Source organism: Hylaeus anthracinus, unplaced genomic scaffold (assembly GCF_026225885.1).
Source record: "Hylaeus anthracinus isolate JK02 unplaced genomic scaffold, UHH_iyHylAnth1.0_haploid 12000, whole genome shotgun sequence".
Lineage (NCBI taxonomy): Eukaryota > Metazoa > Arthropoda > Insecta > Hymenoptera > Colletidae > Hylaeus > Hylaeus anthracinus.
Window position 1 is genome coordinate 11,035,173 of NW_026534347.1, and position 18,252 is coordinate 11,053,424.

At 36.8% G+C, this 18,252-nt stretch overlaps 1 protein-coding gene and 1 non-coding gene across 2 annotated transcripts; one reads left to right on the forward strand and one right to left on the reverse strand.

The window, feature by feature from the left end:
• Positions 1-5,234: 5,234 nt before the first annotated feature.
• Positions 5,235-5,307, reverse strand: Trnar-acg (transfer RNA arginine (anticodon ACG)). The gene has a single exon. It is a non-coding gene; the product is annotated as a tRNA-Arg (tRNA).
• Positions 5,308-6,661: 1,354 nt separating this feature from the next.
• On the forward strand, positions 6,662-9,942 carry LOC128890218 (uncharacterized). Its single transcript, XM_054148514.1, has 2 exons — positions 6,662-7,078; positions 7,700-9,942. The coding sequence occupies exon 2, from the start codon at positions 7,720-7,722 to the stop codon at positions 9,607-9,609; it is 1,890 nt and encodes a 629-aa protein (XP_054004489.1). The 5' UTR covers positions 6,662-7,078; positions 7,700-7,719; the 3' UTR covers positions 9,610-9,942.
• Positions 9,943-18,252: the final 8,310 nt, after the last annotated feature.

Here is an 18,252-nt window from a genome sequence, read left to right on the forward strand (position 1 = left end):
ATTCGAATGATAGAACGCGAATAAAACCTTTATCCGATGGAGGATTAAATTTATCACTTTCCTTATTTACTCAAAATTTGTACTTTAAGCTAGAACCCTATTTCGCAAAAATTATTTGTTTATTTCTAAAAAAAGAACAGATTTCACTCTACTCAGTCTACGATATATTCTTATTTTTCTGCCAATTAATTTTTGTACTGCGATTTGGGGAAATCTAATCATTATTTATCTATTTCATTTCGTCGTCTTATTAACACCACTATAGAGGCTGAAAGAAAGGCCTAACTTTGATAATTAATTTTGAGGGTATCGCAAAAGGAATAGGGTTTCTTTTTACAGGGTTTATTTAACACATATTAAAGTATAAACAAAATTTGTTGTATTATAATTTTATTATAAAATGGCGGCGACGAAGCGAGTCTTAAAAATTGACTATTTTTCAAACCCCTTCACGGAAGGACGGTTTTCTCATTATGTATTGTATAACATTTGGAACAAGAAACCAACAAATTTCATAATATATATATTGTTGGCTATAGAAATACGTAGCTATTTTTTTATTTAATGTAAACTTTCATTTTTGTTATCAATTTACCATTTATTTTTTAGCCAAAAAATGGGTTAGTGCGCTATTTCTACAATATTTGATTTAAAAAAAAACCCTACGTACTTCTATAGACAAGAATATATAGATTATAAAATTGTTCGGTTGTTTGTTCCAAATTTTATACACAACGAGAAAAACGTCCTCCCGTGAAGGCGTTTTAAAGTAAGTCAATTTTGAAGACTCGCTTTGTCGTCGATATTTTGTACTAAAATTATAACACGACAGTTTTTGTTTATACTTTGATATGTGTTAAATAAACCCTGTAAAAATAAATTCTACTCCTCTTACGATACTCTCAAAATTAATTATCAAAGTTAGCCCTTTTCTTCAGCCTCTAGAGTGGTGTTAACCCTTAAATAAACTTGAATTCGTAGAAGAACCACGAAGGTTGCCCCAAATCGCGGTGCAACGTACGTCTTCGTATTCGTATGTTTCGTTGAGGTCGACTGGACGAAACGTCAAAAATAATGAAATTATATCGTGAATCGATTTGAATAAGCCGGCACCGTGTAAAAATTCCAGTAAAATTCAAAAACCCATGATGTACGCGTACATCGACGTCGCTGGTGTCTGATGCGGACGTGAACCACGGTGACTGGAAATCGGACGGGCGACAAGTGCAAAAATCGAACGATCTAAATGAGGATACGTTCGTCGGGTATGCGAAATAGAAGCACGTGCGTTACTACCGCGAAAGATGTCAGGTGTGAAGGATTTCTCTTGTATCGGAGGTTTGGAGAAGCATATCAGGGTGGTGAAAGAGACGGTTCTGTTCCCGCTTTTGTACGGCGACGTTTACGCCAAGTTCAACCTGAAACCGCCGAGGGGCTTACTCTTTTACGGGCCTCCTGGTAAACTAAAGCGTTCTACGGTTCGTAATGTAGCACGATCCTCGGGGAGACGTGATTTCCCGATTGACACGATCCCCGTTTCGCAGGAACAGGGAAGACGCTGGTGGCTTCCGCTTTGGCGGCGGAATGCAGCAATTCCGAGCGTAAGGTTTCCTTCATATCTCGCAAGGGCTCCGACTGCCTCAGCAAATGGGTCGGGGAGAGCGAGAAGAAGCTGCAGAAAATATTTTCTCTGGTTAATATAACTTCTGTATGATAATAATTATTCAATAATTCAATAATTGAAGGCACTTTTTCTTGGAACACCTTAAAAGGCATCAGAGTCACATTCTTCATTTTTATAAGGTTCTGAGTATCCACGCTTTGCTATTCCATTTTTCAAACTATCGACGTATTAAACTACAACATAGTTTGCGTTTCATTAAATTACGAGGGTCGTTCAGAAAGTAAGTTTAACGGTCTAATTACGCTGTGAAAGAGTGGTCAAAACACAAAAACAAGGTCATTTTTAAAATCGTCAGACAATTTTTTATTTTTCTACGAAATCGCCACATCTTTCAATACATTTCGTACAACTAGTAACAAGCTTTTGAATTCCCAAGGCGTAATGACTTTCGTCCACTTTGCGTCCGCTGTAGGGCTGTTCAGGTATCCGAAAAAAACAAGCCGAGTTGGACTCGCTACGAAAACGCTACTAAACACTATGTACATCGAACTATTTTTAACAAAGATAGGCAAAAAGCGTACAAATCACATTTTTTCCGTATAATTTCCTTCTAAATAACTTGAATTGTATCGTGTATGGTTCCATTTTCATCGGGATAACATAAGGAATCGATTGGTAATGCATCCATTAAGATCCGATAAGAAATACGGAAAATGATGGTCGGCCTTCTTTGGGTCTAGTTTGCTACGTCTTTTTTATTATACCATTGTTGCCCGGCGGCGGACTAACGCGTGTACTCGGAAAAGCTTGAAACCATTCGAGTTGCCCGGTTCTTTCGGGCCGCTTGGTTTTTTCGGACCGCTCGATTCTATTCGGGTAGCTTGAAAAATTCAAGATACTTGGTTTGTTTCGTGTAGCTTGAATCTTTCAAGCTACTCGGTTTTTGCAAGGACTCGATTCGGCTCGGAAATCGGGTCCCGGTTTGACTCGGCTTGAAAGCCGCTTGAATATTCGGTCTTTCCGGCAGCTCTAGTCCGCTGATCATCCTTCGCGCTCTTCATCGTGCAACTCTTCGCGGCCATTTAGGAACGCTGTTCGCCAACGCGTAACCATCTGCAGGCTCACGCATTTATCGCCGTAAACGGAACATAATTCTCGATAAATTTCTGTGGCTGTGAAGTTTTTAGCGGTAAAAAAACGTATTATACTACGCGGTTCACACTTGGACGCAAATTTTAACGTAATCGCCATTATAAAATGTTACAAAACACGCGACAATCGACCGACCAGAGTCTACGACACACGAAACTGATCAAAATAAATGAGAGAACATGTTCCTAAAATTTTGTAGTTCTACCTTCTCATCAAGACCAGCGCTAACATCGTTAAACTTACTTTCTGAACGACCCTCGTAAATACAATAACAGAAACGAACTTGCGCGTCAAAAGGTGGCTGAACTATATAATTATGCAATAAAACCTGCATAAGAGAAGTGATAGCTCTCAATGACATCGTTAGAAAGAAATGCCCTATTGTTACACAACTCGATATGCTTGAGTCATTCAACAATCAAGACGTGCCTTGATGGCTTCATTCTCACGAACGTATAAACTGATGTTGCGCAAACATGATCTAGTAATCGTTGTTGTATTCCGCTTGATTCGTTACTTTATTATTATTAAACAAGTACAACGTCGAGCGAAACTGAACGAAGTTAACAAAGGTATACGCGTGGTACAGATCCTCGTATCGAGACGGTTCGGACAAATCTGTGTTCAAAGGGAAAAGTAGTGGGCTTTATAGGTTCGGGAAAGATAGAAAATGGATGGATAGGAATTATCTTAAGTTTAATGGTCAGCAAAGGAAAGGTAGCGAGGTCGAGGTCCGTGATGATTAGTCTGGATGAAATCATCAGTTATCGAAGGAAGAAATTTGGAATGTTTGCTGCTGGAATTTGACGGAGGATGAGAAGAAGACAGAGTCATCTTAACTAAAGCTAATACAAAGATTATGTTGGCATACAATATCATACCTTGGTTTCCAACCATTCATTACGTGCACTTTTATAGGACGAACCGTTATTCGAAAAACTTTTGCCAACATCTGGTATCGTAAAATTCCCACTGGCATTATTCCAATAACGACCAGTCCAAATTTCTTTTTATTGCGGTCATGTCATAAACAATATTGCACCCAAGGTATAAAGAATTGGAATAATTTGGCCACGTATTTTCCAAGTTTCAGAATTCAAGTTTACAACAAGCATGATTCACATTTGGATGTATATTGCACGATGAATATATGTGTAAACGATATTTAAGAATATATAATTTACGTGTTTAAAATTAAAAAAAAATAAGAGGACTTACGAATACGTCTGAATTGCACAAGCACGAATATCCATATTGAGAAGTACATTCGCAGTTTGTGTTATTCCTGTAGAAACAACATCTCATCAATTTTATTATCAGGCGTTGAACAAATGTAGAATAAGTTAGGTGGTTAACTAATTATTTCGATAAAGCTGCATATCATGTTAGTATTAATCAGTAATTTCAGTAGAACGTTCGAATGATTTTAATGAATATAGCAGTTGGTATCGCACGTTGTCTGAACGATTCCATGCGTTGTAAGTTGTAATGAGTATTACGACGGGATGTTGGACGTTCCTAAAAATTATATGCTGTGTGTGTGTGTGGGGGGGGCCCCCCCCCCGTTAATGCTCGTTCCAGATCATCTGGATTCTTATTTGCTGCTAGAATATACAGTGGGTGTAGATAGTATTCCTACACCGATCAATATTCAAAAAAACTATGTAAAATTGTAATTTATTAACTTATATTTTATAAACAATGACATTTTACATGTTCTAGGAAATCTCTAGAATAGATAGATTACAAACAAAAAATAGCTATTTATGTGAGTTGCGAAATTAAGAAGAAAAAAACAATTATTCGATAGAAATGTCGAAGCGATAAGTATTCGCACAACTGTTTACAAGTACTTGACTGGAAATTTGATGTTTTCTAATTCATAAGGAGCAATAAACTAATGTGTTTACGTTACAAACTCTACTGTAAATGGTTCGTCATAAGAATCGTACAAATACTTATTCCTTCTATACTTTTACCAACTTTTCGCATTTTTTTTGTTAATTTCACAAATTATATTAACTAGTAAATGTTGTTTGGAGTATATCTATCTTAGAGACTTCCGAGAATATGTATAATATCATTGATTATAAAAAAAGAAGTTAAGAAACTACAATTTCACAGAAAAGTTTTTTGGGAAATTGATCGGTGTACGAATACATTCTACACCCACTGTAGCAACGTTCATTACACTTTGTCAACGAAGTTGAACGATACGTAAGGCTCATGCAATAACCTGCGTTATTTGTTATTATTTTTCATTTTTGTTTTGTTCACAAAACAACATATTCGAGCCTCTTTTGAACTATCGCGTGGTTTATTTATTCTGTCGCTACACATACCCATTTTACTTTGTCTATAAAATAAAGCAACTGTAGAACATAATAATATAATTTTTAATTGGTAGAATCTTCTATTTTTTAAATAAAAGGTAGCTTTTTAGAAGAAAAAAATATATCGATCCTGCCAGGATTCGAACCTGGAATCTTCTGATCCGTAGTCAGACGCGTTATCCGTTGCGCCACAGGACCATGTGGTTACAGGTCTATATTACTGTGTTCATATATTAGTATATTTTTAAAAATGTTATCATACAAATCAAGTTTTAACGCGTATAAAATAATAGGAAAACAATAGTGTTTCAAAAACATTATTAATGTATTAGTTTACTTCATTTAGTACCCTTTTACGTTCAAGCAATCGTTTCATAAATACTTAGTCACTGTGACTTCAAATGTTATTGTCTTCCAGCTGTGACATTCATCAAGCGATCATGGCGAAATGTGTATACTGTTTAGTCTACGGCAGGCACATTCTCAGTAAATTAAGTCATGCTAGCTATTTTGCTGAACCAGCTTGTAACGATAAACCCGTTGATTTCATTCGCCTTCCTGTTTGTAATCCATCTATATAAATTCATAATTATTGTTTCAGTTTTCTACAGTTTTCTATGCGAAATATTGAATATATCTTCACTATATTTCCCACTTTACTTTAAAAAGTAATAATAATGAAGAAGACAGTTTTGCAGTAATAGTTATAAGGGGGTATTATCGTCTAGAAACTTCAAAAATTCGATTTTTTTTTTTTTTGAATTTTCTTATCATTTGGGGTTTTGAGAAAGTGCCTCTAAAATACTAATTTGAAATTCGTAGAGCTCTCATAGTTACAGAGGCTTAAAGGCTGTTCACAAGTGTTAGTGCTAAATGTATAGCAAACTTTAAACGCGTTTTTCTCGAAACAACATTTTTCAAGTCGGCCGCACGTTTTTCTCAAAAACTATTGGACCGACTGACTTCTAGTTTTACACACATTTCGAGGGCACCATCGCCTATGGTCTGAACTAGAATTATACCTGTAGCTTGAATATTTTAGCCCTGCTCTCATATTTTAGTTGACAATTTTCCGGGAAAATTAAACCTTCATTTTCAAACAGCTGCGATTCCGATAAAAAATTTAGTACTTACTTAATTCTAGTTCAGATGATAACTACATTCATATAGATTGAAAAGAAAATTTATTTTTCTGTCTCAGACGACTAGAACACCGCCACAGCCTGTGCGCCCGATTGAACGACCGTCTCACGCCACAACCTGCATAACAGCGCATAACTTGTATAGATTTCAATGAAGTATTTCATAAAAATTTGTGTTGTTAGTTGAAACGTGTTTTATTATGCATAAAAGACCCTGGTACTGTAGGTTTGATAGTTTTCGCAAAATTAATTCCTAAAAATTACTGAAAAAACAAACTTCTAGACGACAATACCCCCTTAACTAAATAATTGAAATGTTAACGAAGACTGGTCTAAAACAGTAAAGCAACAAAACTCTGCGCCTCTTCGCTTTTTATTCAAAGGGAAGGATGAATCACACATCACAGGACGAAGGTTGCATCGCAACGAGAGAGTGAGGGTATGTCACGTGCAAGAAAGCGACGTCTTGGATTGGCCGAATAAACAACCTCGCTTCTTATTGGTTAAGCCTCTGGGTCTTATCGCATCACATAACGTCCTGGTGTGGTCACGTTTCCTCTTGGGTCTATCGAATACTACTCTCGGAACTACGTTGCGTTGCAGATCAAAATAACGGTTTAATACTCAAACCAATCAGGAAACTTCGTTTTAAGTACACTCATTAAGTTAGTATTGTAGTCGTGTGTGTGTGTGTAGATGAGTAAGCGTTTGGCAACACGTGTTGCTTTGAATGCTTATCTGTAACGTTGAATGTTTTTGAGTGTATTTATCGTTTTTCGTCAACATCGTGGAATGAGAACGTAGAACATTCACAAAGGATCATTACTGTAAGTAACTTAATTTTTTTTGTTAAAGATTATTTTTCCTTGGTGGTTTGAAATATTATATTTGTTTGATCGTTTGAAATTTATTTTTGAAAAAATATAAATGTGAGAGGTGCTAAATTCTGTTACAAATAATGCATAGAAATCTGGATAAATAATTTTATCTTAACGTATCATCAGCTTTCCATTTACGTTACTTTATCTAAAAATATACTTTTGTTTTTCGTTTGAAGTAACTGTTTCCATTTCCTTAGGTATATAAAAGTGAATATTTTTCCCTCTCAAAAAAAAAAAAAAAAAAAAAAAAAAAAACAAAACAAAACTTTCATAAAAAATGTTCTTTCTCTCTTTCTCATACGAAACTACATACACCTTACAATAAAATAAAAAAAGAGCAAGAGGTAATCTTTATTTTGAAGAAATGTATGTTGATTTAAAAAGAGTTTCCTTTAAACTGCATATTTTTTAGAGTACTCGTAAACGATACGCAAATCAATTGTAACAGAGTTAAGTAATACAGAATAAATTTTCGATCGAAAACAATCGAAATAGTATATATAAACAAAGGAAGAACAGAAGAAACGAACATCGGTACAATGATAGATTTTCGATGTTTATTTACAGGGATCAAAAAGCATTAGGAGATGGCGCCACGTATGCAAAAAGTCTACCATAGTACTAAGGAACCAAACAGATACACGCTGAGGTCAACTAAATGGGTTAAAACTGCTCCTCCACGGACGTACGATGCCGGTGCCTCGAGAATAAACAGGAAAAAAGAATTCTTACGCTGCATGGGACTTCAAATGAAAACATTTCAGTGTAAATATAGCACGTTCGACGGTAACCATACGAATGGAAGGTTTAATACTCCCGATGGGGTAAAGTTACGTGACTGTAGCGTCGTTATCCTGGGGGCGCCGTGTAAAATATGTGGAAAGTGTTTCAAGTGTGTTACGGACGTGAACTCGCACATGGTGAAACGACATGGTTTGTATCACGAGGCGAGGATCATCGCCTCAAACGAGACTCTATGTTCGGACGAGGACAACGATTGCATAATATTATTGGATCCATGCGAGCTGCCGATTGTCGCCGGTAGCAAGGATCCTGTGAAGCTGCAAAGGAAGTTACGCGTGACTCTGAAGATTGGGCACGAAGTCGTCTCCAAGTTGTCCGTGAAGCGCAAGTATTTGAAGACGAACAGAGTGGACACGGCGACGCAAACCGACCAACTCGTTCATGTTACCGACCATCTCGCTCCTACCGAATTCGTCGCGGAGGAAAATGTCGACGAAAGTGACGTTCCTCATATCGATCAGCCCGTATTCGATAATAGTTCCTACAAGTGTTGTAGCCAGACTATGCGTGTGGTAACCGACACGAATCGATATTTGACTGGTAACATTGTAGCAAGCACGGAGACCCAATGCGGGGAAAGTACAGCGCAAATGGGAACTACCATATTGGACAGGCTGACGAAATCATGCGCAATCACGAGCGACGAGAGCAGCGCTATTCGTGACATTCCGTCGAACGTGGTGACGTTTGAGCCGGATGTCACGTGTATATTCAAGCAACGTAAACCGTCCTCGCGAGATGCTATCTCAGATACGAATCGCGATAGTAATCAAAGGCATACGACTGATTCGATCGTATTTGACGACACAAGCGACGATTCGGCGCACGAATCTTATCTAAATCCCATTTTAATGTCTTGCAACGTGGATGGCATTCGTAGGTCTACTATCGCGCAGTCGTGTCAAATGGACATGAATGGAAACGAACGACATACGGATGTTGCGACTGCCACGAAGCAAATGGACATAGTGAAGATGATAAAGGTGATAATGCCCCCCATAATCGTGCCAATAATCGCGCCACAGAGTATTACTTCGACCGTAAATGTAAGATCATCGCGACAACAACATCCGAGACACGTGAACGAAAGAAACAGCTCCGACGACGAGGTGCAGGAGGTCCTGCGAATCGTCAGAGGACGCGACTCCGCGGAAGAGATCAACCACGAGTCGCCTAATCGTCTCGAACAGGAACTGCTGGTCCATAGCGCAGTCACAGATATGATCAGAAGACAGGACTGGGTGGTAGAAAAGGACGAGCAGTTGACGAAGAAGAGGAAACGGGTAGCGAAAACGGATGTCAAGTCTATCACACACGACGCGCCAACGAAGAAACGAAGCAGAGATCAGCCGAATTCGAAGAATAATATTGTCACAAACGCAACGGGGGATGGGTACCATTCGAATTCAAAGAAACCATTCGCCAATGCTGAGAAAAGTCGCGACGACGTTCTGTGCATATCGGGCAGCGTCAAGGAGAACATGATTAATTGCAACAAGAATAATAATCTTTCCTCGGAGATGTTGGAACACTACGGTATCACCTACTGCAACGAGGGACACGAGATTAACAACAATACGGAAACGATGCAAGAATCCGTTAGTCTCTATGCTGGAAATGATAGGAGTGATAAACCAACCGTTATAGATCTAGTCAATGACAACGATGAATAGACACTGGTTAGAAACAACGCGCCCTGGAGTGATCGACGAGTATAGTTTTATAACGAGTCATAAGTAATTAACATTTTCTTGTGCCAACAAGCCTATACAAAATGCTATAACAGAGTTTGACACTGAAACGAGGTCGGCCAGTTATGTTTGTTTCTTCAGTTACGTTGAGATCAACTTCTATTACTAATTAATTTTCAACGAAAATTTTATAGAAAGAAGTTCATTAACATGGCGCTTCGTGATATGCAAAAAAATGTTATAACAGAGTTTGATACTGAAACGAGGTCGGTCCGTTATGTTTGTTTCTTCAATTACGTTGAGATCAACTTCTATTACTGATTAATTTTCAACGAAAATTTTATAGAAAGAAGTTCATTAACATGGCGCTTTGTGATGCGCCCTGACATCGAGCAAAGGTACAACACACCTACGATTAACGAGTGCTAGTCGTTCATCTTGTAATTTCTCTCATAATTCATTATTGAACGTATAACTACCGGTAGCTGTTACATCGTACTGCGGTAACTCGTAATGAATTATTCCGAATCGCCACACGCGCCAAGAGTTTTCCTTCTATGAAGGTTTGCTCTGGGGTTCCATTAACACGTTCATCGCCGCGTCAGATATAAACGGCTGACAGGACTCTTCATTAAGAAACTAAAAATATTAATTCCAAAAGAAATTAAATACTGTGACAAATTTGAACAATTTTAACTTTGTAGGTTATTTATTTTAAGGTTATTTATTTAGTTTAAGGTTATTTATTTTAAAGTCGGCCCACTGTCTTCTTTGAACGACATCAGGTCAACACACCTAGCTGGGTATCTCCCAATTGTTTAACACGTTGATCGCCACGTCACCCATATGTGGGTGACAGTGCTTTTCACCGAAGAACTAACAAAATTAATTCTGAAAGTTAAGCTTCAAAGGAAATGAATTTAAACGAAATTCGTGTATTTCGATGAAGTTACAAAAATAAATACCACGTCGGATGTTTGATTATGTCGTTTCCAATAGTCTGAATAATATTTAATTCTAGCAGAAATTTTCAAGAATATTTCTCTGGCAGTCAGCGTGTTAAACATTTGGCGTAGATTTTGTTGCGCTACGACTTTTAGAACGTTGTCGCAGAGTACCTGTAACCTGCTTAGTTTACCTTATCTCGAAGGCTCGTACTGACCTGTACTTTAGGACAACCGCTTCTGGCCCAGTAAACATAAAAGTCACGAGTCGTGACTCACGACTGGCTACGGATTATTTGGAAACTCTGAATACGGTCATCTATGTATTTAAAGACATTTGTATAGGAATTGCTTATGACTCAACTCAATAGGAACGTCGACGTACTAAACGGTGTCATCGGTGAGCGCGTTTCCGGAATTCCCCGAGTCAGAGACGTAAACATCTCTCGCGCGGTCCAAAACGGATACTAATTTTATTTTATCGGTATTCTGTGCTTTAAGTGAATATGTGATAATTTACGATAAGGGTCTCTGTTCCGTAATAATTTAATGTGTTATGATAGAATAGTTTCAGCGTTAAGCTACATGGTGATAAAAGTATTATTGTTACTTTAAGATACGTTCGAGGGACAGTCGTATCGGTGTAAGTCATATCGCGAGAAACTTTGAGAAACTATATAATTTTAAGAAACAAATGTAAGAGGGGATATTTTATAAACATTTCACTTGTATCGCTACGGCTGAAGAACACCCTCGAATGGGCATATGGAATGAAGTATTATTAAGTTCGACATGGCATTGCGTTTTCGAACGATTGCTATCACGAGTGCATTGTTTTTGTGTCGGGCACCGATTTAGTGATATCGCAAAGCAATTACTTTTTTTTTGTTTCCTAACGACGCATTTCCTACTTAAACACATACAACGTGTCGCGTGCGGACATCGTGATTATTTATTGCAAGTTATATTTATTTATAGATATATCGGCCACATAGAGTCAGCTCGAATTTATACTTTTTCAGTTTCGTATTGTTTTTTGTAATAAATGTTCTCGAAAAGAAAAAGCTGTCGTTGATATTCGATTTTCATCAGATTACTTTTACCCAATCCACAATACTTATTATTTAAAGGAGACGTTGCACGTTACGTATTCGAAACGTTACATCTACGATACTTAACGTGCCAAAGGAAAAATATGCATCAAATGGAAACACTGCAACCGGCCAGTGATTAAAAGGTATACATATAATTCATGACGCATGTATCCCTATTTCCTACATAGTTTCCCCCTATCCCTTTCTGTAACTTCATACATTTTTTTTCCATCAAACTCATTAAGCTGACTTTTAAAATATCATTTATAATTGTAAACACGTATTGGGCTGTCTGGAAAGTCCATGCCGATTTTTAGTAGGCGGTACAGGTCTGAATATATCTGAACGGCTGAAAACAAATAATATATGTACATTCCTTAAGAGGTGGAAAGGTTATGGAACAAAATGGCACCTATGTAATTTAATAAATATATATTAAAATTCAAACGTGTTTTTGAATTCTTCTTAAAAATAGGCACGAACTTTCCGGACAACCTAATATTTTCAAATCTAAACAGTAACAAACAAACAAAACAACTACGAGGTAGAAAAAGTCAACAAAAATGAACAAAATAACAATGTAACACTCAATCTTTAAATGTAAAGACGAAAATTTCTGAGACATCGCGTTATAGGGGAGTCTATTTTGCACGATCGTTCAACTTCTGTCCTATTAAAGTATTAGGTTGTCCCAAAAGTTTCTTTCGCTTTATTAACAAGTAATACATGCACAATAGTTTATGTTTTATGTTACATTACTGAATTGTCCACGATTCATTTTGATGTATTACTGTTACAACATGAATATCTATGAAATTAGATTGTCTATTTATATAAACACGACCACATAAAATAATTGAGTGCAACTCGCGAAAGAAACTTTCGGGGCAACCTAATACCCTAATTCTAAACCTTGTATGTAGCGGTTTTATATTATATTGTTATACGATCAATTTTGAACATGATTGGAGACGTTTTAAACGAGGAATATGTTACAGAATTTTTCCAGATTTTTCAAATTAAAGATGCATGCTTTCAGATAAATAAACAAATGTATCAGGTTGTCCCAAAAGTTTCTTTCGCTTTATTAACAAGTAATACATGCACAATAGTTTATGTTTTATGTTACATTACTGAATTGTCCACGATTCATTTTGCTGCATTACTGCTACAACATGAATATCTATGAAATTAGATTGTCTAATTGTATAAACACTGCCATATAAAATAATTGAGTGCAACTCGCGAAAGAAACTTTCGGGACAACCTAATATTATTTTGTTAAAGTTTCGCATGCTTGAGGTTGTCAGTCGAAGAAGCTTCTTCAACTCAGGGGCGAAACGTGACGTACCGAAGTCCTCGAGAGGGGGATGGCTAGAGCACCGCTTCCGATGGTTCCTGTTCGATCAGCGGAAGTTAAGCGGCTGGCACATATAGTCCGTGAAGTGCTGTGTCTATGTCACGCGTAAAATTGGTGGCACAATTAAGCTGCAAGACGAGGCAACGCATTGCACGGCTGCCCGGCACGAACTGATAAGCCTGGAGAACCGTTGGGTCTCTCTCCGCCTCTCCTCAAGGAGATTCGATCTTGCTTTCCATCTTCCGTCATCGGGGAGAAGAGACAATTGTGGTTGATCGTGAATTACCATGTCGCGAGTAGAGCCGCGACGCACAGTGGGACGACGCTGTATAAATATTGGACATTGGGGCAAAAAATAAGCATACAAATTTTAAAACCTAAATACATTTTAATGAATCTTTAAACCTTTGACAATTATGTTTCACAGTACTTTTACGTTTTGCTTCGCTATTTACAGTATTTACCTCATGGCATCTGAAATTAGTCACGTTGATTTATCTTTTCTTTAATTTACATTATAATTCTTGTATTATATGACTTTACCAAAAGAATGTGTGCAGTATCTAATGTTGAGGTTGTAATAATTCTGAAATAAACAGATAGATGATTTAAATGTACAACAGAACTTTGTTACATTTGATTATAGAGGTTATAAATGTTTCTTAAATTTTGAGAGTGAAGCAACTAAAAGCAAAAAGTACGTGAACGGCTACAGTCTACATACTTCCTAAAAACAAATGGTGCAAAGTTTTGTCTGGGCGAATTTAGGCGATTTTTATTGGGCTGTCTGGAAAGTCTATCCCGATTGTTAGTAGGCGGTACAGGTCTGTATATATCAAAATGGATGAAAAAAAACAAATAAAATGTGTACATTCCTTAACGGGTGGAAAGGTTGTGGAACAAAATGGTACACATATAATTCAATAAATATACATCAAAATTCAAATATGCCTTGGAATTTTTCTTGAAAATAGGCATGAACTTTCCGGACAACCCAATATAATTCAATAAAACATTTATAACTTCTACAATCAAATGTAACAAAGTTCTGTTGTACATTTAAATCATCTTTCTGTTTATTTTAGAATTATTACAATCCCAGAAATTGGTTATTGCACACATTCTTTTGGTAAAGTCATATAATACAAGAATTACAATGTAAATTAAAGAAAAGATAAATAGATTAACGTAACTAATTTCAGATCTCATGAGGTGAATAGTGAAGCAAAACGTAATAATACTATGAAACATAATTGTCAAAGGTTTAAAGATTCATTAAAATGTATTTAGGTTTTAACATTTGTATGCTTATTTTTTGCCTTAATGTCCAACATTTATACAGTGTTGTCCCATTGTGCAACGCGTGGACATGTCGCCATTCGACTTGACCTTTAATTCTTTTCGATAACACTAATATTTGGGGTACGTTTATTCGAATAGTACCATGAAAAGGTAGACACGTTCCTCTCTTATTGATTTTTTACTATACGTCTTATTATACCTATCGATTCTTCGCCCAAACCCTCTTATGGGCACTGGAATATAAATAAAATTGTGTAGGTTCGACAGTAAAATAACAAATGTGAACGCTAAGGAGAATTTATAAAAAGATTGAGTTCTATTAGGTTGTTCCGAAAGTTTCTTTCGCGAGTTGAACTGAATTATTTTATGTGGTCGTGTTTATATAAATAGACAATCTAATTTCATAGATATTCATGTTGTAACAGTAAAGTTTTGGGACAACCTGATACTTAAGAATGAATAAAAGTATAGTGGAGAAGATTCTCGAAGGGAAGATGAATTTATAAAAAAAATGTTTTAATGTTGCTCCGCTACCTAAAGAAACCTTAGAAAATTTGTAATCAATTCCCAACGCCGAATCCCTTTTTTCCCCTTAACGAATCACTGACGTCACCCGAGTATCGCGAAACATGAACAAATTATATATGTCGTGCCGCGGCTCTAGTTGCAAGTGAAATCAATATAACGTAAAGTGGTAATTTTCATTGGACGATGCAAAGTTAATTAGAAGAGTACAACGCACCGATCGATAATGATTGTGCGATTGCTGCAAGCCATTCATTAAAGTAACGTCTGCAGGACGCGGTGACTCGCACCGTATGTTTTTAATGAATTCTTTATACATTTTCTTCAATCAGAAAAGATAACAGGTCGGTGAAACGCGGTGCCCTCTTCTCGGCCTCGCGCCCTCGTCGACTTAATTCAAACGCGCAATTCATTTTTTACACCCCTCGTAGTGGTTGTAATGACGCATCGAGGCCTGGGAACGCAATAATTACCGATGATTATACTTCAACCTTCGTTGAGAAAGCAACAATTAGAGACGATATGGGAGCAACGAGATTTTCGTCGATCGATTACATTTTCCTTTGTGAGGAGAATTATTACCGCGGAGAAAGTAACACTGTGTTAAAACCGCATGATCTTGGAACACTTTCTTTGTTGCGCAACAGGACTGACGACCGCGCTCAAGTCTATGTACCATGTTTCATTGTCAACGTAAAAACCGAAATGATTAAATTCGCCTCGGTCACGTTCAGGAAGTTTCGATATCTCAGTATAGTGTTTCCACTCGATTATCCACCCGTATTTGTCCAATGAAAGTTGGTATCGCGCACGTTAACACTTTTACCGTGCAAGGGCAATTTTTCTAGTTTATTGAATTTTAATTTAACACTAAGCCTATCATTCCTCTAATGACCGTTTTTAAATATTATTATTATAAACTCTTATTACATTACTGAGAATGTATTCTTTGGACATTAATCTTCAGGAATATAAAAACTCATTGATTGTTCTTACAACTCATATTTTAGTATTCATTAAAAATAATTTGATCCCTCTAACGAGTATTTATAAAAGTGGACGACGTTGACACGTACAAATTACACGTAATTACATTATGCAACGCTCACTCATACATCCACGAAATATTTTAAAAATGCGCACAACCGGAATGACACATTATTAACAAAACACAAGACTTGTGTGTCCTTCCATCGTGTCTGATTGATCGTAGCCAGCCGGATTTTAACAAGCATTGGTTAGGAGCCTGGTTTACGGTGTCACGTAACTGAAAATTACAGACCAGTGAGCTGAAGGATACGTTGCTCGGAGCTATGGAATTATTGAGTTAGATACGCAAGTTTATGCTACTTTATCTCGAACAGAGCTTTGTCCTGAGACAGAATAATTTCTTATCCGTATATATGGTTCACTGATTAAAGCAATAGTGCACATCAAATTCAGTAATGTTTTTTAAACAATTCAGTAAAGAGACAAGGTTAATATGATCGAAATAAATACTTTGGTGCTTAATTACACCAAACATTTGTCTGTAATATTGTCCATATACAGGGTGGTCCACCTAAGTAAGGCCACCTAAATATCACCTCTAATTGTGGGGGTACAAAAAATATTTTGTATGCTATTTGAATGGTTTGAAAAAACCATTCTATTGCAAAAGATTTCTTTTTTTTAGGGTAATTTTTTTCGGAGTTTATAAGGTTATCGATGTTTTTTTCCGTATAAATGTGTAATTTTTTTTTATCGCATTGTATAGCTGATGTAAAAATACGTTCGGATATGTATATTACATGACCTTGAAATGACCTTTGAGTTCAAAAATTAAATGGAAACGAAAAATTGTTGTCTGTCGAGACTTTACAGACGAAAACGTCGTTCGGAAATCTGTAAGAGTAAATAAACACGTTTACACTACGAATGACTTCTGACACCGCAGAAATCTGATCATTTTTAAACATTTCGTCAGTTTATGGATATTATCTTTCGCAATGAGTTATTCAAAGCAAGAGAAAATTGATATGATTCTGATTTATAGTAAAAGTGATCAGTGTTTAAGGCAAGCTGTTCGATTGTAACGAGCGAAATTTCCTGAACGCAACTGTCCATCGCGTAGTACATATGGAAAGGTGGTCAAGCATTTTTTTGAAAGTGGTAGTGTCAATACGAAAAAGCGTACGCGAACCCATAATGTTACAAATCAATTAAATACGAGATTTATTATGGAAAAAGTTGCCGAAAATCCGCATGTTAGTACACGACGATTAGAACGGGTAACTAATATTTCCAAACCAAGCATAATACGAATACTTCGTGAACAAAAATTTCATCCGTATCATGTGTCTCTCCATCAGGATCTTCATGGACGTGATTTTGAAAATCGCCTGAATTTTTGTCAGTGGGGTTTACAGCAATATGAAAACGGTGAATCGTTTTTTGAGAGAATGTTGTAGACAACAATTTTTCGTTTCCATTCAATTTTTGAACTCAAAGGTCATTTCAAGGTCATGTAATGTACATATCTGAACGTATTTTTACATCAGCTACAAGATGCGATAAAAAAAATTATACATTTATACGGAAAAAAACATCGACAACCTTGTAAACTCCGAAAAAAAATTACCCTAGAAAAAAAGAAATCTTTTGCAATAGAATGGTTTTTTTAAACCATTCAAATAGCATACAAAATATTTTTTGTACCCCCACAATTAGAGGTGATATTTAGGCGGCCTTACTTAGGTGGACCACCCTGTATATGCTTTATTAACAGATTTCCTGCAATAAATAAAAGATTGTTCCAAGATAAAATAACTGAAACTTTAACATGAGCTCGATACAAACTACCAGGTATCATGTTTGCTAGAATGAAGTACGCGAAACATTAATCCTCCTCTTTCTTCACGTGCACTTTGACTTTCCTAATTTCCATGAAGTGTTCCAGGCATTCCTCCACCGCAGTGCACAGATCTTCCCCGTTCCTTTCCAAAGTTAACTCGAGGGAAGCGTAGAGGGTTTCTAGATCGTGGCACGGCCACGTTTCCGTCACTGCGATGATCCTCTGAAGCAGCTCTTCCGTTTGCGAATCGGTCAGCTTCTCGCTGCTGGACGCGGACAAACTTCCCGCAGAATTCTTCGTACGTTTCTGCGACGGGCCTTCGCCAGACGCGCTGGATTTTCTTTTCACAGCGATTTCTGACGAGAAATAGCGTTCTGTTATCGCTGGATCTCACTAGTTGGTGTTAAAACTCGAGTGAATTAGATTTGAATTAGAATACATGGCTTCCCAAGCTCTGGAAAATAATTATTGAGATAGAAGTAGAGATACAGTGGGTGTATAATGTATTCGTACACCGATTAATTTCCCTAAAAACTTTTGTGGGAAATTGTAGTTTCTTAACTTCTT